The sequence below is a fragment of the Ascidiella aspersa genome, chromosome 7, assembly GCF_963924565.1.
Source record: "Ascidiella aspersa chromosome 7, kaAscAspe10.2, whole genome shotgun sequence".
NCBI classification, from domain to species: Eukaryota; Metazoa; Chordata; class Ascidiacea; order Phlebobranchia; family Ascidiidae; genus Ascidiella; species Ascidiella aspersa.
Window position 1 is genome coordinate 9,399,434 of NC_139453.1, and position 25,448 is coordinate 9,424,881.

At 34.9% G+C, this 25,448-nt stretch overlaps 1 protein-coding gene across 1 annotated transcript; it reads right to left on the minus strand.

Annotated features, from left to right (window-relative positions):
- Positions 1-24,981, minus strand: LOC146137611 (uncharacterized). Its single transcript, XM_083394396.1, has 33 exons — positions 24,901-24,981; positions 24,194-24,416; positions 23,532-23,651; positions 22,510-22,632; positions 21,686-21,844; positions 20,928-21,047; positions 20,499-20,621; positions 20,121-20,279; positions 19,340-19,459; positions 18,949-19,071; positions 18,404-18,562; positions 18,149-18,268; positions 17,793-17,921; positions 17,418-17,576; positions 16,947-17,066; positions 16,515-16,637; positions 16,140-16,298; positions 15,858-15,977; positions 15,140-15,262; positions 14,708-14,866; positions 13,791-13,916; positions 11,499-11,542; positions 10,872-11,088; positions 9,778-9,897; positions 8,479-8,598; positions 7,673-7,831; positions 7,436-7,555; positions 7,113-7,241; positions 6,737-6,895; positions 6,265-6,384; positions 5,352-5,510; positions 4,830-4,939; positions 1-255 (listed from the first exon to the last, which is right to left on the minus strand). Exons 1-33 carry the CDS (start codon positions 24,979-24,981, stop codon positions 1-3), a joined length of 4,560 nt encoding a protein of 1,519 aa, XP_083250522.1.
- Positions 24,982-25,448: the final 467 nt, after the last annotated feature.

Here is a 25,448-nt window from a genome sequence, read left to right on the forward strand (position 1 = left end):
TCAATCCCTTTGTTTGAAAGTCCAATAGATGCACCGGCATTTTACAATCAAACAGCCGATGAGTGAAAGACCGTCATTTTTCCTAGCTTTTGCCTTTGCAGCATATGGAAGCGCCGCTGCCACCCGATAAGCGCCCGACGTCGACGTCACTTTGCCAGACGACGACGTCATCATGTCGCCAGAAGACGCCGACATCACGCAATCTGCGGAGACGAGGCCGAAGAAGAGGAAGTCTTGGCCGAGGATAACAACGACCTTGGTAGAGTTAAATTCAAATTTTTAGTGCTCAAACAAACAAGGGTTGCCTAATCGACTTGTAGTTCTTTGTTAACAATTGGAGCGAATTAGTTGCTATGTACATCTTTTAAACAAAAAAGGAGACCGGCCCATGAAGTTAAAAAATAGTTCTCTAAAGAAAAACATCCGCTAATTGGGTACCATGTCTGGACACAAGTGCCTAAGCCTAGCAACAGAAACGACTATAGGATACAGTTTATCCTCTTTATAATCAAAACTGTAATTTTAAGTTTGCAACCTAACATAAAATATTACTTGACTACAACCTATTAGTAACCTACTTTTCGCGATTCCACTACTTATCTTGAGCTAGGTGTAAAATCCCTTTTCAAACTACTATACTTGGCTGTATAGCTTTTTTATGATTTTTATTATTTTCCGTTTGGTCGACAGATGAAGTTGAACTTGAAGATTCTGCAGAACAAGAATAGATCTCACCAAAACATCAAAGAAAGAAATTGATTTCTGTCTATCACGACTGTGCGAAATAAATAAATTTCGACCCAACTATCATTGGATTGTTCTTTTTTTAAATGATTATTTTACGGTGATGACACACCATATAAGGTTCAGGCAAAAAATAACGAGAAACGTGTTTTTGTTTTGTATTTAAAAAAACAAAAACCTAATCAGTTTTTGACATAGTAATATGTTTAGACTCAAACAACGGTATTTTGTAATAGTTGCATTTCTTGACATTCGGTAACGAAGAACTATTTCCCTGTAGGCTAGTCTTGTTTATAACAAATTTCAAAAGCAAAAACCCGCTGACTAAAGGATTGAAAAACATTGTCGTGTACAACGTAACAGTTAATGGTAATTTAGCGAACGAGATAATCGTGTGACAAGTTTAAAATTGATTCTTGTCTTACTTGTCGTAAATGTAAAATCTAACACTTTAAGATTATACAATTTTACCTCGATTTCAGGATTTCAAAATATCGACAACAATATTAGTGAAATCGTTGCCGATATATAATCAAAATCCATGTATTTTATGCATATATTGGCTTTTCTTTCTGACGCAGATTTCAACACTAAAATTGCCAGTAAAAAATCCTGACACATGGCAACCACACTGATATCGTAAACAAGGTAAAATTCGTTTTGTCACACGTTCGACTTTCGCTTTGATAAATTCTGCATAACAACCATCGTTGACAGTTTTCAACCTTCAATATAGAGCAGTGCTTCGCAACCGGTGTGCCGCGAGACCATTCCAGTTTGCCGCGACCTTACATCAGCGTTTTTATAGGTACTTTTCAATAATCAGTCGATTTAACGCGAAAAATGTATAGCTCATCAAGGCAGGTATTTTGACATTAGGCGCTAATTCGTAATTTTATGAACTTTCCGTAATATTAAAACTATAATTTTAAACCGACCGTTCTATCACCAGAATATATCACATATTAAAATAGTTTTTTAACTGACCCAACTACCAGGAGTATAAAAATACAACAAATGTTTTTAAACTTTACACTAAAGTGAAAACGTAGATTAACCATACACTCGAAAAACATAAAATATCCTTGTAATCATATTATTGGCATTATGTAATTGCAAAATTTGTCTTGGGGTTATTTTCGAAAAATAAATTAAGCAAAAAAAAATACAACGCACCAATGACAGGTTTCATTTTTCGAATGGCATGAAAGCCATCTCTTCTCTAAGATAAAGGTAAAAGAATGTAATTCGTAAATTGTTTAGCGCCTAGGGATAATATACCTAAAGCAAAATTCAAATGTCAAATACAAAATGTCTGTTTGGGAGTCGCGATTTAGGCTATACCGTATATCAGTTTCACACAACATACTATATTCCAGTGGTTCTCAACCGCCGGTTCGCGGAATATTACAACTTTATATCTCAATTGCAAAATGCTAGATGTTGAAGGCCTATCCATCAAATTTAGAACTTCGCCAGATCCGTAATTTGCAGCATTGTGATGTAACATAAAGATAATGGTCTACTTTATCGCACATCACAAGTGCTGTGCCCAGGTATAACACGTATGATATTAAAACAAACAGCATCAAATGTTTAATAAAGTGAAAAAAAATGTTTTGAAATTTTACCGGTCAGTAAGCTAAAAAGGTTGAGAATATTCAAAAAAAATATTCAAAGAAAATTGTATTTTTTCAGTTAGCAAATGTCATACCTAATGCAAAGCACAATTCCTAACAACTGAGTACATCAATTCAACAAATCCGTGCGGAAGAGGACGATTTTCTGCTAAAGCCATTTGTCAAATCAGTTAACGCATTTAGGAGTTTGGGAAGAAAAAGTTTTCTTCTGCGCAACAAACGCAGAACTAAACAACCCTCAACTATAAATGATGTTATGTTTATCGACAAACAAAGCGTTAAAATTTACAAAACAGCAGTGTTAGTTGACAAAGTTTGCTCGGTTTATTAGTTAAAAACAGATTGAAGTCTGAAGGGAATGAACGCAAACGAGGATGGCCAGGGACCAAAGTTTTTAGAGGTTATTCCGTTTGATACACGTCCAGTGTAGCGGGGAAATCCTCTTGATTTAAAGAGAGCAACAGAACCACCTTTGCCTGCCAAACAAAATCAGTTTTCACGTGAAACCAAAACTAACTTGATGGGTATAGTTGATATCGTTACTTGAATCACTTGTGGTTCAAAATCGAAAAAATTATAACATAATTTTCATAACTTAGGTACACTTTGCACAGATCTGTAATGTAAATTGATAATAATAATCAATGTCCTGATGCGCACATGTATTGTCATAAGTTAAGGTGAAATATATAAACACCTCACTTATAAAATATAGAACGCAATTCTTATCTTTCTGATTTTGTATTCATTGCTCTAAACCAGTGGATCCCAAACTGTGGGCCATGGCCCAGGAGTAGGGCACAAGACTAGTTTCATTGGGCCATAGAGCTATTTAAAAATATTGCAACTAAAAATGTTATGTTTTACAAAAATAGCTGTTATCATATTCAAAACTATAATAGGAACGAGGCCATTTTTTGGCTGTTTGTAAGCAATATACGTAAAGGCAAAATCTCACGCATATGTTTGTTTCGCTACGCAGTTAGCACGACAGTTTATTTTAAATTCAGTTCGTTTTCATCGAGATATTTAAAATTTCATCAAGATATTAAAAATTCAATTTGTTGTCATCGATATATTCTAAAAATAAGCCGAAACTAAAAACGATTATTTGGATGTTGTTAGAATCAATGCATTTATTGTGAAATTAGCCGACTATATGTAGGCGTAAATTGGGATTACAAATGGTAACGGCACATGGAGGCCCACAAACTGTTTTATGAAAAAAATTAGGCCACGGAATAAAAAAGTTTGGAAACACTGCTCTAACCGATTAGTAACTCAGAATGATACGAATTGCGTTCCAGCTATATAAGTGAGCTTTTTATATATTTCACATTAACCGAAGGTGATGGTACAAGTGCGTATCGAAAAGTCTTTATCAGGATGATGTCGATTTACTTGACCCTTAGACTTTGATATTCATTATCAAATTTCCATTAATCAACGTTAATATGTAATAATGTGGCGCTAATTATTTTAACAATTTGAGTTTTTTTACACCAATTATAAACCAAATTATATCTTTAATTTTGTTTCTAATTTCTCCTCTCGGCAATAACAGAATTATTGTTGAACATAAACGAGTTACCCGTGATAATTCTAGAGTGAATTGCTGCGGCGCATATATTCGAGTTGGAAGTGTAGAAACCTGAACCCCACACGCTGTAGTTCACATTTTGGCAGCCAGCAGGACAAAACAATCGTAAACTGCTGGAAGCTTGAGAATCGCCTTTTTTCAGACAGTTGCCTATAAAAAAAAACTCTGATAAAGAGAGAGATTTTAATTTGATCCGTAGCGGCATTTTTACAAAGCCACGAATCCTTTAAGTGGAACCCATAGCTAACTGAAAAAATCAAAAAATAAACAACGCTTAAAAACGTAAACAAAATATCAAACACGCTTGATACAGATTGTAACTACCGATATGGTACCGTTAATACACAAAAGTTGAAGAAAAGTTTCAAAAGATTTCCTGTGGTGCCACTGTAAATGCTTTTTTTTTCTTACTTGCACAGTCGAAACCGTTTCCATAATAACCGTCGTTGCATTTGCAAGTGAAAGAACCACTGGTACTTGTGCAAGTTGCGTCAGCATGACAAGGTTGTATTTTTATGTGGGCACAAACATCGAAGTCGCCTTATGCAAAAACAAATTTAGTGCATTTTTAGTTGAGTGTTATGTACACAAATTTTGGTAACTGAACATTTATTTGTTACTGTTGTTGTTAAGCAAACTATTAATCGAAATGCTAAGAAAAACAATTTTCCATCAATTGGGAATGAAATTATTGTTAAGTGAATAGGATGAGAATTTGAATTAAAAATAGTATAGACTCGGAGTCAAAATATATGTTTGTTTTAGTGTTACATCATAAACTTATGAACATGGAAAAATGCGTTTTCATATTTCAACATGTCAACAGCCGTTTTACTTGTAAAAACGAAGGACGATTTCCAAGAACCGTAGCTTCTGGTCAATATGTTGTTGTTAAAACTTGCCGTGTAACGCGGAGCGCCTATGACTTTATAGACTGTAACCAATCCGCCAGCATCTTAAACAGAAAAGATGGATGGCGAATAAACGATACTGATTATATCATTGATAGCTTTTCACAGTGTTTAAACAAGTCATTTTGAATAAATAACAAGTCAAGTCCAAGTCAAGTCATCAATAGAGCAAGTCTATTTTAAGTCAGGTCCTTGTAATAAAAATTAAACTTTAAACTATTAAAGTTGGTAAACTTTTCTTGTTATAAGCAGTAACTCAACTAAAAAATAATATAAAATAAAGCATATAGGGTGCAAATCGTTTTATGACTTAATTCAGTCAAGTCATTTGTCCAAAGTCATCGACTTTATTCATTTTACAACACTGGCTATACATTATACATTAAAATTTTTCACATTTGATTTTGGTACAAATAAAAAAATCATACAAACTAAACTAAAGTGTAAAACAATTACCTGAGATCACTCCACTATGAATGGCGGCTGCGCAGATATTGGAGTCGGAAGTGTAATATGTTGTTCCCCATACTTTGAATGCGGTCTGACGGCACAATGAAGGACATAATACATCGAATGTTGGTGAAGATTCCGAATCAGCTTTTCTTAAGCAATTGCCTAAAAAATATTATATAAAATATTAAAGAATTGCAAGCCAAAAAGGTCGAGTAGATCGATATCATCTTGATTAAGACGTTTCGATACGAACTTGTATCAATTGAAGTAAAAATGGTACAAGTTACTATCGAAACGCCTTATCCTAGATGTTGTCGATCTATTTGACCTTTTTGGCTTTGCAATTTATCATCAAGCTGCATTACAGATCCGTGCATAGTGTACCCCAAAGATGCTTGCAAATTCCTGGGCAGCTTTGGCAAATATGATTGATGGTTAAATTTTACCATACGAAAAAATTGTTTTCACTTCTTTGAACAGCGGAAATTGCCAAGTTATTAAAACTGTTTATGTGTTTCGATAAGAGTTGCTTGATACAATTTTGCGTGTTATCCGTGTATTTTTCTTACTTGTGCAAACCGCACCGTTCCAGTAATAACCATCGTCACACGTACAAGTGTAAGAACCGTCGGTATTCTTGCAAGGTGCTTCAGTATTACAAGGTTGCATGTTGGCACATATATCAAAGTCACCTATAGCAAGAACAATTTTCTTAGCGCTTTTCTTATTTGTTGATTGCTGGCAGTTAGTGCAAACTGCGAAACATTTAAATGTAGCATTATAAATAAGGATTTTATGACGTCAAATGTCATCCCAATCGGTATGCCCTAAAGGTTTGATTAGTCCTAATTAGCCTATATACATAAACAATGTTTGCTAAAACAACTTGTTTATTTTGCAAGTGATATTTCATTACTTGTAAAAACGAATGTAGAAGCCCAAGAACCGTAGTTCCTAGTTGTTATTCCGTTCTTTAGACTTGCATTGTAATGTGGAGCACCAGTGATTTTGTGCACTGAAACCATTCCTCCAGCGTCTAAAATAACAAAAAGATAAAACCAACCAGACAACCACAGGCTGATAATGGTCGAACTAACTTTACGTTATACTTTGCTTGATAAATAAAATTCCATAGTTTTAAAAAAACAATCAGATACAAGACCTGAAAGGTCTCACCGGGTAAATATTAAATCACATGTACAAAATGTGCATCGGGAGTCTTAAATAAGACAATAACCCAATTCGCTTAGTTGGTTAGTATTGAATAAAAGACTAAAATATTCTACAAGCGTATATAAATTTGTTTCAAACAAAACTATAGGTTTAATGTTGATAAAATTTGTATTGTCATACAATGACGATTATATACATAAACGGTAATGGCCTACTTGAGATCACTCCATTGTGAATTGCAGCTGCGCAGATGTTTGAGTCTGAAGTGTAATAATTTGTTCCCCATACTCTGTAGCCTTCCTCATGGCATACCGAAGGACAGTAGAGATCAAAAGTAGCAGAATATTCCGAATCAGCCCTCTTACCACAATTGTCTTAAAAACATTATCAAACATAATTTTGCGTAAAAAACTTGGGCAAATTACTTCTCGAAAATTGCATTACATTATGAATCAAGTAAAATGTAGCGATGTAGATTGCTACGAATAAGGCTACACAGTTTTAGATTTGTATAGATTTTGCTCCAAGTCGATGGGTTTAACTAATTCTTAGACTACAACTTTTTCTGACTTCTGCCTTTATGTTTCTTACTTGTACAATCAATGCCGCTCCCGTAATAGCCATCGTTACATACGCAATTGTAATTTCCATTGATAATCTTGCAAGTTGCGTCAGAATGACAGGTTTGCATTTGTACGTCGGAACAAAAATCAAAGTCGCCTGTTTTACAAAAAAAAATATTTATTGAAATGTCATTAATTTCCACAAAAATGTAAATAATACAGTAATCGAGAATTTAAGTAAGCTAAAATATAGCTTATATTTGTTTGGTTTTGATGGAGCCGTTGTTGAGAGGATCTTATTGACAAAATTAGGTGAATATCAGAAAAATTAGTTTTACATGTCTGTTTTACTTTTAAACACGAACGACGACTGCCAAGAACCAAAATTCTTAGTTTGGATTCCATTCATCTCGCTGCCACTGTACTGTGGAGCGCCATCAATTATGTAGACGGAAACCAATCCACCGGAATCTAAGAATTTATTAAGGGAATGCTGTTAACAACCCACAAAACAGCAATCACTTTCTGCACAACTATCTCAATGTCAGGTTTATTTAAAACACAGACAAAAAGTGTAAAAAGACATACTTGTAATCACTCCACTATGAATGGCAGCTGCACAGATATTCGAGTCTGAAGTGTAGTAAGTTGTTCCAAAAACTTTGTAGCGTTCGCCGTGGCACACCGAAGGACAATATGTATCGAATTGCGACAAGTTTTCCGAACTGGAATTTCTTCCGCAATTGCCTGAAAAGTATAAAAACTATGGAGAAATGAAGTACAAAATCATAGTTTCCACATAACTGTTGACAACTGTGTTTAACCGAGTTTAGAATATTAGTGAATTGTTTAATTTGCGCAATGCTGCTAAGTTTTAGACTATCAATTATCCTTTTCTGAAAAGGTTCACATTTTAAACGTTGTGTATACTGGCATCAAACTCTCTTTGCTGGCCTTTAATATCCCAATTTCTTTTCCGCATAGGATTTTATAGTATTTTTTTTTTACAGTAAGCTTACTTGAGCAATTGATGCCGTTCCCATCATAACCATCATTGCAAACACATGAAAAAGATCCGTCGTTATTTGTGCATGTTGCGTCAGCATGACAAGGTTGCATGTTGGCACATATATCAAAGTCACCTAAAACAAAGGCAATTCCAAGTAGTACGAAATTTTCCAACATAATGATATGCAAAACCAAGTATTGCTCATCCAGCAGTTTTATTTTAAACAATCGACGTTTTTGTCTTGCAAGATTATCCTGATAAAGGCGTCTTGTATAGGAAGTCGAAACGTCGATTATTAAGCATATAAAACTGCTAGATAAGCAACACTCGGTTATACATTATGCCTGGCAGCAACAGCTTATTTCATAATTAAATGCAATTTTACTTGTGAAGACGAACGAAGATTGCGAAGGACCAAAAGACTTAGATTTAATCTTGTTCAATGCACTCCCATTATAACTTGGAGCACCACCGATTTTGTAGCCTATAACTGTTCCTCCAGAATCTGGAAATAGGGAAGAACGGATTAAGTTTGTCGGCGAAATTAGTAATATCTTCGTTTTTTCATTCAGGAAGCATGTTTAACCATGAATTAAAATTGTTAATCCAGAACTTGAAATGACAAAAAAATTAACGACACGTCCAAATAATTTTAAGACGAACTTAACGGAAAATTGATTTTATTTGACAAGCCGTCCAAGACTCATATAATAAAAAAAAAATAAAAATAAAAAAAAAACATATAAAAAAAAAGAAGACATTTCAGGCTTGAAAACAACAACAAATGTAATTGGTCGATTTTTGATTGTTTTGAAATAAATCATTGTTATGTTCATATGAACTTTTAAAGATTAAATGTAAAAAAAATACTTGGAATCACTCCGCTGTGAATGGCTGCAGCACAGATGTTAGAGTCGGAAGTGTAATAAGTTGTTCCCCATACTGAGTAGCTTTCATGCTGGCACACCAGAGGACAAATTAGATAGAACGGGGATCGAAGTTCCGAGGCAGCCTTTTTAGCGCAATTGCCTAAAAATTAGATCGAAAAAATATATATGAAGGCTGAAACATAATATGGCGAACATAATCAAAATTTGTATGCCATTGAACTTTAGGAAAAGTACTGCAATGAACGGAAAAGAAGCAACTATAGCTTTTAAAAGATGGTAACATGTTGCTTTACGACTATTTTGTTACCGTACGTTAAAAAATACAATGATATACTTTTTCAAATTTCCATCAAAATTTTATCTGCTATTAACAAATTTGCGGACATTTATTTCCCTAATTTCTTACTTGTACAGTCGATACCGTTCCCGAAAAACCCTACGTTACATCGGCAAGTATAATTTCCAAGGATTTTATTGCAAGTCGCCTCAACATGGCAAGGTTTCTGTAGGACATCAGCACAGTAATCAAAGCTGCCTGTTAAAAAAGAATTTGGTGAAATATTACGATTCCCAGAAAAAAAAATATAAAAAAATATATAAAAATATTTGTTGATTTCTGTTATGAAATTGTTACCAAAATCGAAATGTGTTGGACGACAAATTTTGATGGAATTTTAATTAACTTAAAATAGTGTATGCTGAATCATCAGTTTTCATCTTGCAATTATTGATGGGAAAAGATGTTGAAAAAAAAAGGCCGAAATAATTAATTTTACGGACGAACTGCTTTATACTTGTAAACACGAACGATGATTTCCAACCACCGTCGCTTTTGGTTGCTATTCCATTCATTTTACTTCCCTTGAAATATTGAGCACCGCCGATTTTGTAGACAACAACCGTTCCTCCGGCATCTAAATAAGATAGAACGACGAAATTTGGTTAGACAGGCAATAAAAACTAAAACCTAACTGGAACGTAACAAATAGAAACAAATCTAAATAAGAATATTCTCTTGAACCGTACCGGGATACTTCTTTAGTTACATAAACATTAAACAAGAACATAATACCGAATAACTAAAAAACAAATTACCAGAAACATGAGCAAAGTTGATGGCTCCTCAAGAAACTTACATTCCCACAATACAAGACTGCGAGAAGAACAAAACTATTTTCAAGTGGACGCTTCCACTAATTCAGAAAGAAAAACCATAGTTTTTTTAGAGCCCAAATATTGGGCAAATTTAGAGTTAAATATTAAACGAGTACCATACAAGTATTTTGTTAAGGCAATTAAACTAATGTTTAATTGTAAGGAACGCTTGTTTTATTTAAACTAATATTATTGAACTCTTACCACGAAGGAACGTAAACACAAAATCAAACAAACCCCAGACAATTAAAACTGTTAAATTAGCTAATCTAAGAAACAGGTGTAAGAATAATATATTTTAGATATAAAAAAAACACTGAGTGCAATCAGTTCCGCATCAATGATTATTATAAATCATACAGTTTCCACAATGGGGGTCGCCGGCTTAGCAGTAAAATATCAAACTTGTTTTAAATGTAACGCTAATTTTGTTTAATAAAATGTATTGTATAATGCGTTTTTGTTTATCTTGTATTTACAATAAATTATTTTTGTACTGTATTTTGTTTCGCCTTTTTCTTGTAAAAATGCCTAAAACGAATTGAATCTCAGCCAGGGGGCAGTTTACCATAAATGACTTAACAGTCTTTCGCCGCCCCCTGGGAACAGCGGACGCTTCTTTTATTTCAAATTTCTTGCATGTATGTACCATTGTTTCGAAACTAAATTTAAAGCTATCCATCTATTATGTAAAAAAAATCTTGCAGAAAAACAAATTCCACGCACAACTTACTTGAGATTATACCGTTGTGAATGGCTGCCGCGCAAACATTTGATCCCGAAACGTAAAAATTTGTTCCCCATACTCTGTGCCTCATTTGCTGGCAACCTGCCGGGCACTCAACGCGAAACGTATTTGAAGATTTCGAATCACCAGTTTTTTCGCAAATTGCACTTTGCCTTTTTGTTCTCTTCAGTATTGCCGAGACTTCACCGTTTTCTACAATAGACTAAAAAGAAAATCAAACTGTCACATTCTTCGGCCATAACTTTTTTTTTTATTTGATAGCGTTAACTATGCATTCACCATTTTTTTCCCAACGGATTGTATTTAAAGTCGTATCTTAAAAAAAATACCTTACAACTCAAATATTTTCGGCAGTTCACAGAATAAAATAAATTACCTGGTGTTTCAATGCTTTATAGCCTAATTCACGTTTCATAAGGTACCTCACGTAAGACAAAACTATGTCTTTGACGGGTGCCTTGGTCCGCATTTTTGTAGTGCACTTTAAACCACTTATATGTTTCGACAAATTTTAAAAGGACACATTTTTCGCGAAGTGACTCGAAACAAAATTTTTAGATTTAACTTAAACCAGGAAACATTAAGCTTCCTAATTCGCAATGTTGAACTTACCCGAGTGTTAATTTCATCTGCAGTCGTTATTGCGTGCATGCCAACTGTCACAAACACAAGAATAAGTACAATTTGTGCCATTTAAAAAGTTTTGCCTACGTTCTGTAGGAAAAAACACACAGCATAAACAATATAAATTAACAACATACTCTGTTTAATGTATATGAAATCGCACAGCCTCAACTAGAACTGAACAGCCGAACAGTTTGAACCTAAAGAATATTTGAAAGCATAGCTATATACCCTACTATGCCCTCTATAAACGTTTACACACGTTAAAATTTTTGACTTATCATCACGAGGTAATTTTGTTTTTGCTGCCTTCGGCGTTTAACAGTAAAAATACCCAACATTTCTAGGTAAATATTAGAAAACTGGAAAAAATTGTTTTGCAAGTGACGTAGCCGATTAGAAATCCGCGTCTTAAACAAATCTGGCATTTACGTCAGACCGCAGGTCATGGTGTTCCCTTTTAAACTTTTGCTGAAATAACAAAACAACTGAATCATTATGCAACTAATAAAACTCAAAAAATAGCACTATTATAGTAAAATCAACTTACAGTACACTGGTTATTAGAGCTAAACACACCCATTTCTAATCAATTTTGGATTATTATTGATAAAGGCTATATAATAATGAGTAAGCAGAACATAACTCCATCGTAAAAAATACAGTAGACGATTGTAGTTGGTTTCACTTGTTAGCTTTTTTCCTTTTAATTTAAGTGTAATAAAACAGTAAAATTAAAACTTTGAAAGTTATGCGAACATACGATTTTCTTATAGAGAAAGGCCAAGCGCGATTTATCTCAACGATCTTCTGCAACCGTCTGCGTCAATGCATCAGCCAGTTGTACGGGACAACAGATTAGATGACGTCGGTTGACCCGCAGGCTTGTTTATAGTCCTAAACTCACGAAACCACCAATCGTGCTGCAATCTCGTTCGACGTGGATTTGGCCTACAAATCGAACAAGTAAAATTAGTTCAAATACTGGAAGTATTTAAACAGGCATAGATGCTCATATGAGCAACACAAATTATTACACTTGTATTTCGTATTTGCCTTGTTAGCTATTTCTTCATTTTAAGGTTACAAAACGTTTAATGCATATAATCTGAGGCAGTTTTATACTTCTACGTTTAGCATTTGGGTAAACGCGAAAAAAAAGGTTAACGAACACTGTTTTAAAGTTCTGAAAATCGTTTGAAATTGTGAACATCTTCTTCTGATCAGTTCTTCGCTTAGGTAAATTGCCCATCTCCACAAAAGCCGCAAGGACAGAGAATAAAGCAGATTAAGCGAATCGCAACGCACTTGTAGCTTGTCGCGTGCCTCGAAAAGCGCAAGTCGTCCTGTTATCATTACAAGTCCAGAAACGTCTCTTTACAAGTTTTAAAGAAAATAGTGAAGTACAGATGTCGAGAACGTCGTATTTTATTTCGATACCCGAGAGTTTGGACAAACAAACTCTGGTCCGATCCGATTTCAAGCGACTTCACTAATGTTAAACAAGCACTTATCACATTAAAACGTGCAAACGTCATGTTTTCCAAGTTCATCAAACTATTGCCCGGATAAGCTTATTATTCTTACATTTTGTAAAACCAAATACTATTTAGTGTAAAAACACTCAGTGAGATCGCAAACGAAAGTTAAATGACTCAAATCAATTTTGTATTATATCAGCACCGATACTACCCTAGTATCGATCGCGAACCAAGGCTCTGATCCGATATTATCGGACATCATCAATTAGAAGTTATTGCTAACAAAACTCTCATAAGATTTGCTCTTTTGAACATTTATGAACTATATGACACATTAACTTAACTTAGACCATATACAAACTCACCCTGACAAAGACGACCTGCATAGGTTGCCGAAACGTTGATAAAAATTAAAATTCTGTTTTTTTTTTATTTAACTTAGACAAGCAATTTACACAAAGCGCTCAAAAAGGTATAACTTAATGTTGCAAAAGAGCATGGACTTTAAATCAAAGCGTTTTTTTCTCTGATCTTATTCACAACTCTATCTGACTAAAATAACAACAAATACCGTTTCATTGAAACTTTAGTATAATTATCGTAGAATTATTTGTGTCCAGTTCATTTGTTAACATGCAATGTCGACCACAATATGAAGCGTTTTCAAAAAGCAATTATGAGCAATATATATATATATATATACCGACGAGGAAACATTTTTCTCGACGAAATATAAGCGTATATGTTTTTCGATTCAAGGGGTAATTATGAAAATTTGGCGATACAAGTTATCAAAGACACAAGTCAACAAATGTATACGAGGATCTCCAAGCAGCATATTTCTTTGTGGTTATTCCGTTCGATAAACTTCCAATGTAGTTGGGTAGTCCAGCAGTCTTGGTAACATTTACAGAGCCACCGTTGCCTGAAAAACAAAATATCACCTTAACTACATGAAGAAATTAAAACGAAACAACTTCTTGTTAATATTGCGTTCCATGCGTTCTAAACGTCCAATAAACACCAAATAAAATCAAACGGTATTATCATAAACTAAAGTATTTATGTATGTGTGCGTGCAACTGCGATCTGGTCCTTAAAACGTCTTACTGACCTTCAAGACTCCGGTTGTCTTATTGTCATAAACGTAGGCCTACCATATGTTCTCTTTTAGGAGGTTTGTCCTCTTTTCTCGATAAAAGTGATTGGTCCTCCGAGGACGCTCAAAAATGCCCAATGTCCTCGTTTTTCGTTTTCCGAGTTAGTTGCTTATTTTTTCAACAAGACTTTTAAGCAAGACGTTGTACTTATCCCCCAAAAAATGCAGCCATAAAACACGCTGAGTTGCTGGTTTAAAAATGTTTTCAAAGAATGTTTAGTGAACTGTTAAACATAAAGAAAGAGACAGCCTTATAGTTAAATCTGTTTCGAGCATCTTGACGGTTGTATATAATTTGAATGATATTTCGTGTAAACAACTTTACGATCTAGTTAAAAATGATCATTTCTTATTGGCAAAAGTTGAAGGAACCGCAAAGTATTCACGGGCTGTATCGGAAAAACAAATTTGATTTGTTGTTTTTGTATCTGTTTGTGCAACTTTTCCCTGCACAACTCACAATTCAAAAGTAACTATTCTACTTTCGTTTCCCTTGCCAGTAAAAAATGTCCTCTTTTTGGGTGCTAAAAATATGGTAGCTGTACATAAACGCTTACCCGAAATAACCCCAAAGTGAATGGCTGCAGCACAAATATAAGAATCAGATGTATAGATAGTTGTACCCCAAACACTGTAGCTCTCACTCTGACAGCCAGAAGGACAAATCACATTGAAAGCGTTCGAAGTTTCGGAATCGGCCTGTTTCTTGCAATTGCCTGACGAACAAACAAACCTCAGTTAAAGTGACTTATACATGTTGTTTATATGAGAAATGACACGTTTGGTCAAAACAGTTCCAGTGGAAGAATCTGTCCAATGTAAAAAACGACTAAGTTGAGTTAATAACAAAAAAGTCACAATACTGGGTAAGAAGTGCTAAAGATCATTTCATGTCGCTCCAGCAATTAGCGTTTTAAAAATCCAGAAAATGGTGTTTTGAAACTAAAAATCAAAGCGAATGGCAAATGGTTTTATAAGGAGGCACTTACTTTTACAATCGATTCCGTTACCGTTATATCCATCGTTACATACGCAATTGTAACTTCCATTGTTATTTGTGCAAGTAGCTTGAGCATGGCAAGGTTTCATGTCTCTGCATATATCGAAGTCGTCTGCCATAATAATACTGATCAATATGAAATACATGTTTGTTTGTTGGTGTCGTCAACCGTTTTGAAACCAATGTAACTGATATTTTCGGAAATATTGTGTTGTTTAAACCACCCTACCAAAGTACTAATTTTACAATATAATTTTAACACAAATAATATAGTTATTAACTCGCTTGAAACCAAAACTATTCTTTTAAGGACGATATATTGCTGTGTTACCTTTATGTTAGTTTGCGCCAACCGGCCAATTTAACACTTTTAAGGCGCACAACAACTGTAGTTAGCTAATTGTATCAAAAAATCTAAATCAAAAAAGTTAAGACATTCGTATCGGATTAAAAAGTTCAAACAATTAGTTCGAGCCTATAATAAAAGAGCGTTCTATAAACTGTGTTACGGTGTAAACTACCCTATACCATTTCAAAGCCTTAAACAATTAAACAATTTTACTTAACAGTTAATACTAGGGCTGCGGAGACGATTTGAACAACTGGAGCCCAGTCAACCTATATAACATAGCCGGGTCCCCAGTCTGACTCTAACTAAACAAATCGAATCCGTCTACGACGCCGAAGCCCCGGGTCTTACACGTTACCTGTAAATACATACGAAGATCGCCAAGAACCATAATTTTTTGTTGTTATTCCATTTTTCACAGAGCCTTTATAACTTGGAGCACCAATTATTTTGTAGACTGAAACCGATCCGCCAGCATCTAAAACAGAAGCCAAGAATGTACCAAGTTAACACAACAACATTCTGTGTTTTTTGTCATTGCCGGTACTACGACAATAAATAAATAAAAGGTGGACGGTAAATATTTAGGGTGATAGGTTCACTTCTCTTAGAAGGAAATCTTGGAAAAAAGAACAACTACCTGAGATCACACCGCTGTGGATGGCGGCTGCACAGATGTATGAATCCGAAGTGTAATAAGTTGTTCCCCATACTCTGTATGCTTCGTTTTTACATTTTGAAGGACAGTTTAGATTAAACGTGGTTGAAGTTTCCGAATCAGCCTTCTTTACACAGACGCCTAAATAATAGTTTTGTAACCGTTTTAAACATCATATTTTTATTAAAAATGTGTATCGCCACTTCGCTCGAAAATAAAACACAGAATATCAAAGGGACAATTGTATCCAAAGGATTATGCTATGTATTGGATCACAGCAAATTATTTATATGATATAAATTTTACTGACTGTTTCAGACAACAGTACTGTATTTCGTACATCTCCAGCTTTCTTACTTGCACAATCAAGACCATTTCCGAAAAACCCATCTTTACATGCGCAAGCGTAAGCTCCGTTGTTAACAGTGCAAGTTGCATCAGCATGACAAGGTTGCATGTCCGCACATATATCAAAGTCACCTAAAGCAAATGCAATTTAATGAACTATCCTGTAATGCAACATATCGTGTAGTTTGGTGCAGTGTTGTAATGACTTGGCTCAACTGCACCATAGTCACTGTTTTAAATAAAAAACAGATAACTTGACTTAAGTCTTTTGGCAAAATGACTTGACTTGATTAATGTCTTTTGATAAGGATAAGGACTTGACTTTGAAATGACTTGTTATAATTATGAGTTGACCTGGACTTGCGACTTGACTTGGGATTTAAAAAACATAAAAATTACTTTTTAACAACACTGGTTTGATGTATAGTGTCTTTAATTTACTTGTGAAGACGATCGAAGTCAGCCAATATCCGTAATCATTTGTCGATATTCCATTATTCTGAGTACCAGTGTAGCGCGGTGCACCGGTGATTTTGTAGACTGAAACCAATCCCCCAGCACCTAAAATCAAAGAGTATAAGAAATAAAACAATAACAGGATTTAAATGTTGGACGGGCATGATGTCAGGCCATTGGCTATTTTTTAAACATCTCATTTCTGTATATTTAAACTAATTACTTGAGATCACTCCACTATGAATGGAGGCTGCACAGATATTGGAAAGTGATAACGGGCGCTTTTAGTAACACTAAGTGAATTAGTCGAACGCATGGATATGAATCACAATCAAGGTTTAACAGATAAAAGCCTTATTTAACACCTAGCATATCTATCTTTAATTTACAGTGGATTATTAAACGAATCAAACAACTTTTGTTAAAGACAATGAGATATAAATATAAAAGGTTTACTTGAAATTCTTCCGCTGTGAATAGCGGCTGCACAGATATTTGAGTCAGAAGTGTAATAGGTTGTTCCCCATACTCTGTAGCCTTCCTCATGGCATACCGAAGGACAATAGAGATTGAATTCAGATGAAGACTTTGATTGAGCCTTTTTCCCACAGTTGCCTGAAGAAAAATATCGAAAATAAGGTTTAAGTTAATGTTTTTTGCGAATATTGTAAATACGAATCTTTAAGAAAATAATGCGCAAAGTAAGACTTTTATACATAACATTAAATTTTAATACGGAAACATTAACTTTTCATTACAATACCTATGTCAGAAAATTTACTGCACAATATTAAAATTATCTGCTTCAGAACTGAGTTGCTATTTTCTTACTTGTGCAATCCACGCCGTTTCCGGAATATCCCTCGTTACATACACAAGTATGATTTCCATCGTTATTCGTGCAAGTTGCTTGAGCATGGCAAGGCTGCTCTTGTACAACAGCACAGTAATCGAAGTCGGCTTTCACAAAACATCGATAAAAATTAAGTTAATATTGTCAAGACTAGATCATTTTGGTGTTGTTTTGTCGAAAAGGGGAAACAACAATGTCAATGCAATAGACCATATCTTTTCATAAAATTTAATTTTTGGTCCAAAAATATTATAGCCCAAAAGATGTTTTTCGTGGAAATGATAGACATAAGGTTTATGGAACAGTAAACTTTTATTTAAAAATTAGTTTTTACCTGTAAATACGAACGACGATAGCCAGGTGCCATAGTTTTTGGTTGTTATGCCATTCTTCACACTGCCTTTATAACTTGGAGCGCCACTTACTTTATAGACAGAAACTAAACCTCCAGTATCTAGAACAATAAGATCAGCAAGTAGATGCAACGCGTTTGGTCTGCCAGTAGCGCAACAAAACACTTTGACATACAAATATTTGCAGTTATTAGGTCTGAATTGATGAACAACGCTATAAATAATAAAACTATTACTTGAGATCACTCCACTATGAATGGCAGCTGCACAGATATTGGAGTCGGAAGTATAATAAGTTGTCCCCCATACTCTGTATGTTTCCTCATGGCATACCGAAGGACAATAGAGATTGAATTTAGATGAAGACTCTGACTGAGCCTTTTTTCCACAGTTGCCTAAAAGTATTTCAAAATAATTAATCAGCTAAAAGTGTTTAACGGAAGTATCATGGAGTGTATCAATTTTAGGACAGTACAGAAATTAAACGGGAAGTTTTTTAAATCAGATTTTTTTCGCAGTTGTCTACAAAAACCAAAAATAAATTTGGCAAAATCTGGTTGAGCATGTGCAATACCTTTGACATGCATTTCAATTTTGATCACTGCGCTTACAAAAACATTGAGGATATAAGCCAAGGTGCTATACTTTTAACACGATGACCCAACGTTTGTAGGATGAGACTGTTAATTAAAATTAGAGAACAAGGTACTGCAATTTAGTCTTAATAAAGCATCAGATTATCGATTACAAGAATACATTTTTGTCTTTATATATAGCTTACTTGTACATGTGAGACCGTTTCCGTAATAGCCATCATTGCACGTGCAAGTGTAAGATCCGTCAGTATTCATGCAAGTTGCTTCAGCATGACAAGGTTGCATATCGGCACATATATCAAATTCATCTAGCACATATATTAAAATGAAATAAATTCAATAAAACATGACAAAGTGTTAGGCTTTATGTCAAGCTTAAACTTCACGAAGTTTTTTTTATACAAATTTGGCGCCCATTAATATTAGTTTGGTGTGCACCAATGTGTTGCAGAGTTTTAAATCTGATCCACAAATATCATCCTCCGAATACTTGTTCTTCTCATACACAACGCTGGTCAAGTGATGATTAAATGTTTAAAATTGAATAAGATATTTTTTTAAGAATTAACGTTTTACTTGTAAAAACGAAAGATGATCGCCATGAACCATAATTTCTGGTTGTTATTCCATTGCTTACACTTCCCGTATAACGCGGAGCACCAACGATTTTGTAAACGGAAACCAATCCTCCGGCATCTGAGGAAGCAAAAAAGTAAGGAATGAAGCCAATAAAACCCACTAATATATTAATGTGTCAACCCTTTAAACCGTTTTTTACAAGTCATTCATACCGATAAAAAATGGCGTCGTTTCATTATGCCATCCCACCATCTCCTTGAATGTATTTAAACTAAGAATTCAGTTTCGTATTTTTACACCACATTTAACGATTACCAACGGTTGTTTCATGTTTTGCACGTCCCGGGTATGACGTAGGTTCGTGACGTAATTTTTAAATGATTTCTCTGCGTTTCGGTCAAAAAATTTTTTGTCGTTTCGATAAGAAAATATTTCAACTTTAACGTTTTTTTTCAACAGAAAATTATTCAACTTGAAAATGTATATTAAATGCAAACCTGTCACTTTAAGAGTACTAAACGATAACAGTTAGCAACCTTATGCTTGAATTCCACTAAGATTGAAAAGCAAAAGTAATGGCCGACATATTTAGATATAATTTGCGAAACAAAGCCGTTCATTTTCATTGAACTGAACAAAGTGAACTGATGATGATACAAGAGCGCGTCTAAACATTTTTTTAAGAAGATTGTCGATTTATTCGACCTTTTTGGCTTTGAGATTCACCATCGACCAATGGTTTGTTTTAAAAAAAGATGTATAAATAAAACAAAGTTACTTGAAATCCTTCCACTGTGAATGGCTGCGGCGCAGATATTTGAGTCAGAAGTGTAATAAGTTGTTCCCCATACTGTGTAAGCCTCATCGTTGCATACCGAAGGACAGTACACATCGTAAGCCGAAGCGGATTCCGAATCCGATTTCTTACCGCAGTTGCCTAATAAAAATTAAACAAATGAAAACTATTTGCAGAGTGTTACAAAACATTCTAGAAGAACCACTTTCCTTTCGCTTGTAGGCATAACGTTATTAATAACTATTATTCTGAAACTATTATTTGCAAAACATTTCAACATTTCGCAGCCCATTCGTTTTTGTTGCCGATGTTGCTCTACCTTAATGTCATTTGTCAGGCGTTATTTTATAGAGAGCTTACTAGTACACGTGATACCATTCCCGTAATATCCATCATTGCACGCGCAACTGTAAGATCCACTGTTAATGGTGCAAGTTGCGTCAGCATGACAAGGTTGCATGTCGGCACATATATCAAAGTCACCTATAGCAAAAACAAAAAAATAGCATTTTGGTTTAAACATGCTAAAAGTCATTTGAAAGTTTTAAGATGTTCAACTTAATTATAAGTCCAAAACAATCATACGCGGGGTTTGGATTTTTCATATTAATAAATATCTTGCTTAACCGGAATGCTTTAAAAATTGTTATAGTTCTGACATAGGCTACATTGTTAGTAAAATGCAAGTCAGAATTGCCAAACCATCTGACATACATAACTAGTTTCTTACATAAATTGCTAGTAACCCGTTATTAAAGTATAATACATTTACAAATAGCAATTTTTTACTTGTAAAAACGAATGAAGATCGCCAAGAACCATAGTTTATAGTTGTTACTCCGTTTTTGACACTCCCGGTGTAACGCGGAGCACCAACGACTTTGTAGACAGAAACCAAACCTCCAGCATCTAAAATAAAACACGTTGAAAATATAACAACAACCGGTTGTCAAATGGGGGGTAGAGTAAGTAAACATATTCTTTTACTTAAAGAATAATTTGGCTTTTAAATTACACACTCAGATATGTGTAACTGAAGAAAATGTTTGACAAACGAAAGCTGGAACGAGTAATCTTAAACCCTATTTATCAATTCGTAATATAACTTAATGATTAAGAAGAACTTCAAGATTTGGCTTATGGCAAATAATCAATTTAGGTGTTTAATGTTTTAGTAAACACGTAACATATGTAAATTAAGTTAAAATTCGGGTAAAACTGTGGTAAATCGTAGACAATGGTAACGGATACCATTGACATTATATTTTTCGGGGACAGTTGAAAGTTGTAAACCTTAACAAAATTTGTCAATTATTTAACCATCTGTTAAGTCTTATTGTACTGTCAGTTTAAATTAAAGTGATAACGGGCGCTTTCAGCAACACTAAGTGAATTAGTCGAACGCATGGATATGAATCACAATCAAGGTTTAACAGATAAAAGCCTTATTTAACACCTGGTATATCTATCTTTAATTTACAGTGGATTATTAAACGAATCAAACAACTTTTGGTAAAGACAATGAGATATAAATATAAAAGGTTTACTTGAAATTCTTCCGCTGTGAATAGCGGCTGCACAGATATTTGAGTCAGAAGTGTAATAAGTTGTTCCCCATACTTTGTATGTTTCCTCGTGGCAATCCGAAGGACAATATAGATCGAAAGTGGATGACGATTCTGTATTCGCCTTTTTCCCACAATTACCTAAAAACAATTAAAATATTCACTTTAGTGTTTGACGGAACTATTATACCGCGTATAGATCAAAGGCAAACGACCATATAGATAGAGTCGGCTTTTTTTCACAATTACTTGAAATCGCGTTAAATTTGTTAAAATATTAATGCGGAAACAAATAGCCACCTTCGTGACGTGAGTCCTAGGCAGCTATTTTGAAATAACAATAAGTCACCCTATGTAACCAGTTGCCCAAATCAAGTCCCAGTCAATTTATTATGAGAGCAGGTTACCTCCCAGGCATTAAAAACAAACGATAATACACTAAAATTGGCAAACTTATCCGATTATGAGCAACAAATCAAAAGAAAAAAACACAAAAACAACATGTAAGCAAGTCGTTTTAGTGCAAGACTGAGATAATAGCTCAATCTTGTACTAAAATGTTAAACGAAAACACTTAATGTTTACCCAAGTCATTTGTTCAATGAGTCCAAGTCGGATCATTTGTCCAGAACGACTTAAGTCAAGTCAAATCTTTAAAAAACGTGACTTAAGTGCACTTAAGTCAAGTCATTGACTTAAGTAATTACAACACTGTTGGTATTACACATACTGGCATTTTTCTCGTCCATACGACATTTGAACTGCTTCCAAAATACCACAACAAATTACTGTTGGAAAAAACTTACTTGTACAAGTGACACCGTCTCCGGTGTAGCCATTGTGACACCGGCAAGTGTAAGATCCATCGTCATTGCTGCAAACTGCGTCGCTATGACAAGGGCTGAGAAGACCACAAAGGTCAAAGTCATCTTGGATTAAAAATATTTTGTTATAATTTACTGGCACAATCTTCGGTTCAAGGTAAGTATAAATCCTAAAAATAGTTAGACCAAATTTTGGCTTTGACATTTAAAATGCATTCGAACAAAGTAAATGCAAAGATTGTTTGCGGGTCGCCCGAATCTAATTAGGTTGCTGAATGCCTTACCCCAAAAGATAAAATTATTGAGGCGTCGTGCGCAACATCGAAAATAAAGTTTGGGCAGCTTAAACGATATAAAGGCGTTTTTCAGCTTTTGTATTGAAAGTAAAGTCTGTCCAATCTAAAACGTTAACCAAATAAACGAACTGTGTGGTAGTCAAAAAAAAAATTTACCACACAGTTTTTACTTTTTGCGACTGTAGGTTTAGATTGCGCCTGCGCAGTGTGGACTAACATCACCTACATAATACTAATCCTACCATTTTATCTATTTAATTCTGTTTGCGAAAATATAAAACGTCTCTGAAATATTACCATCGTTGTATTGTGAATAACGCCTTTAGCCATCTTTTAAAACAAACGGAAAGTTTGCTGTTTTTTGCTTTATGCGATCTTTGTACGTGATTGCGGTGCAGACAGACAAGTGTGGAGTTATTGACCCGCATACATATGAAGCAATGTACCCTATGCATCTAGTCCCCCTCCTTTCAATAAACGCATTTTTTACGCTTCACGCGATTCACATAATTTAAGTTCCACAACAGCAATCAATTCGTACGACAGCAGTAGGTTTCCTATAGGATTACTTATTATGTCGTCATGTTATGTCGTAAATAGTGACGTCATTATGTAATTTGTTATCCTGGATCAGCCACTGTTCACTGATTCATCTATTCTAGGACAGTCTCTATAGATATCAAGTTTTAAAGATTTGAAGTTTTTCACCTGTGAATACATACGAGGAGCCCCAAGAACCGTAGTTTATGGTCGTAATGCCGTTACTGGTCGTCCCGGTGTAACTTGGAGCGCCACTGATTTTATAGACTAAAACCGCTCCTCCAGAATCTAAAAGGAATATCAACTTATTTCTAACCAAACGGGTATGTTTTTGTATCTACAAGAATTACACATAACGTCTACAAAAAATGTAGTATAATTAAGAAATAAACTTGGACTTCAAAAACGGACTTATGTAATTTACGGCTTTAAATGCGTTATTTTTTGGCAATTTCCTGCAACTGGCTGCAGAACAATAGTTAGTTGTACGACCTTGCAGATATTGGACCCGCAGGCTTGTTGAACCCAAGTCAAATCTATAAAACACTTTAACATTGCGATAAATGTAAAATATAATTCGCACCGATTGCTTTGTTGCCGTCATATGGTTATGTTATACGTCTTGAGAAGTAACCTTTAGTAAAAAGTGCTATTCTATGTTAAATGCGTCAAGTATAGGTTTTAACCTTTCAGCAGACACACTATTAACGCAAAATTGACCAACTAATGCACTCAGGAGTCATATCGATAACATAAAGTAATTTATTACGAATAACGCAAATGTATTTTAAATAAATTAATACAAACAAAAAAAATTGCTTAAAACCTACTTGAAATCCGTCCACTGTGAATGGCCGCTGCACATATATTCGAATCCGAAGTATAGTAGGTTGTTCCCCAAATTCTGTAGCTCTTATCCGCGCAACCAGGCGGGCAATTCACATGGAACTGTACTGAAGTTATCGTATTTGCTTTTGTTCCGCAATCCACATCCATTGCAGCCCTTTTGCTTCTTTCCAGTAAAGCCGAAATCCCTCCGTTTTGCTCGAAAGACTGAAAGCAAAGTCGATCTACCGTTTAGCAGGCGGTCGTAGGACTCTACCGACGCGATTGCGTTTAATGGCTGCCAACATTACTTTGATATATAAGTCACGCAATAATGTAAATGCCAGAAAAAAAGGGTAATGAAATCCGTATAACAATAAACCGAGGTCCGTATAAGAATAAAAACGCCTATATACCTAATTAAAAAACAACCAGTTGGTAAATATTGTGGTTCGAAATGAGCCATCATAATGCTATATTTACATCTAAAGGACAAACAAAATCGTGTTCTTGCTATGTTGGCACTGGGGCTAAAAAGGTCCTTTAATACCGGGTCAAACAATATATTACCAATTATCATGGTAAAGCGCGAAAATAAAAAATCTTGTATATACGCAGTTCAGATGGTAACGTAGTGTATGAGCCATGGCCAGCTACTGGATTCGCCCCTGATAGCAAAGATATTTTCGTGGAAAAAATAGTTCTTACTCACCCGAGCGCTGAATTCGCCAGCAGTCGTCGCTGCGTGTAGACAAACCGTCACAAATGCAAGAAGAAAAAACATATTTGCCATTATTTTCAAAAGTTTGGGTCTAGAGGTCCTGTCGAATTAGTAAAATATCGGAGGTACTATGAATCGTATTCGCTGATCATTGCACAAAACGCGCCTATGTTTAACTGGCTGTGTACCACTCTCTTGTCAAAAACTGCTTTATGCAATCAACCCGACAGTATTCATGTTAAAAGGTCAGCATTTATCACTAAATCAGCGCAAACGCAAAAGGTGTTGTCTGTAGGCTAGCGGCTTGTTCTGCAATGCCATGCAGTAAGGCGCCGCCTGAGCACTTGAGCGTTCCAGTTTGCCATTCATTATAACCTAACTTATTTTCTTTTCCCCGCCCTCGGCATTTTGCAGTAAACTCAACTGGTTTTTCCACATAAATTGAAGCTAACCGATGAGAAGTGTTTTGCCCACGTCATGCGTAACTTTACCGCAGGCTAAAAAGCACCAGCTATACCCGGTCATAAACGAATGGGCTA

Coding starts and splice junctions, on each gene's coding strand:
- LOC146137611 (XM_083394396.1), bottom strand. CDS start 24,981: ATGGCAAATATGTTTTTTCTTCTTGCATTTGTGACGGTTTGTCTACAC. Junction 14,867..15,139: donor TAACGGAATCGATTGTAAAA/GTAAGTGCCTCC, acceptor TTTGTTCGTCAG/GCAATTGCAAGAAACAGGCC. Junction 11,089..11,498: donor CAGATGAAATTAACACTCGG/GTAAGTTCAACA, acceptor TTTTCTTTTTAG/TCTATTGTAGAAAACGGTGA.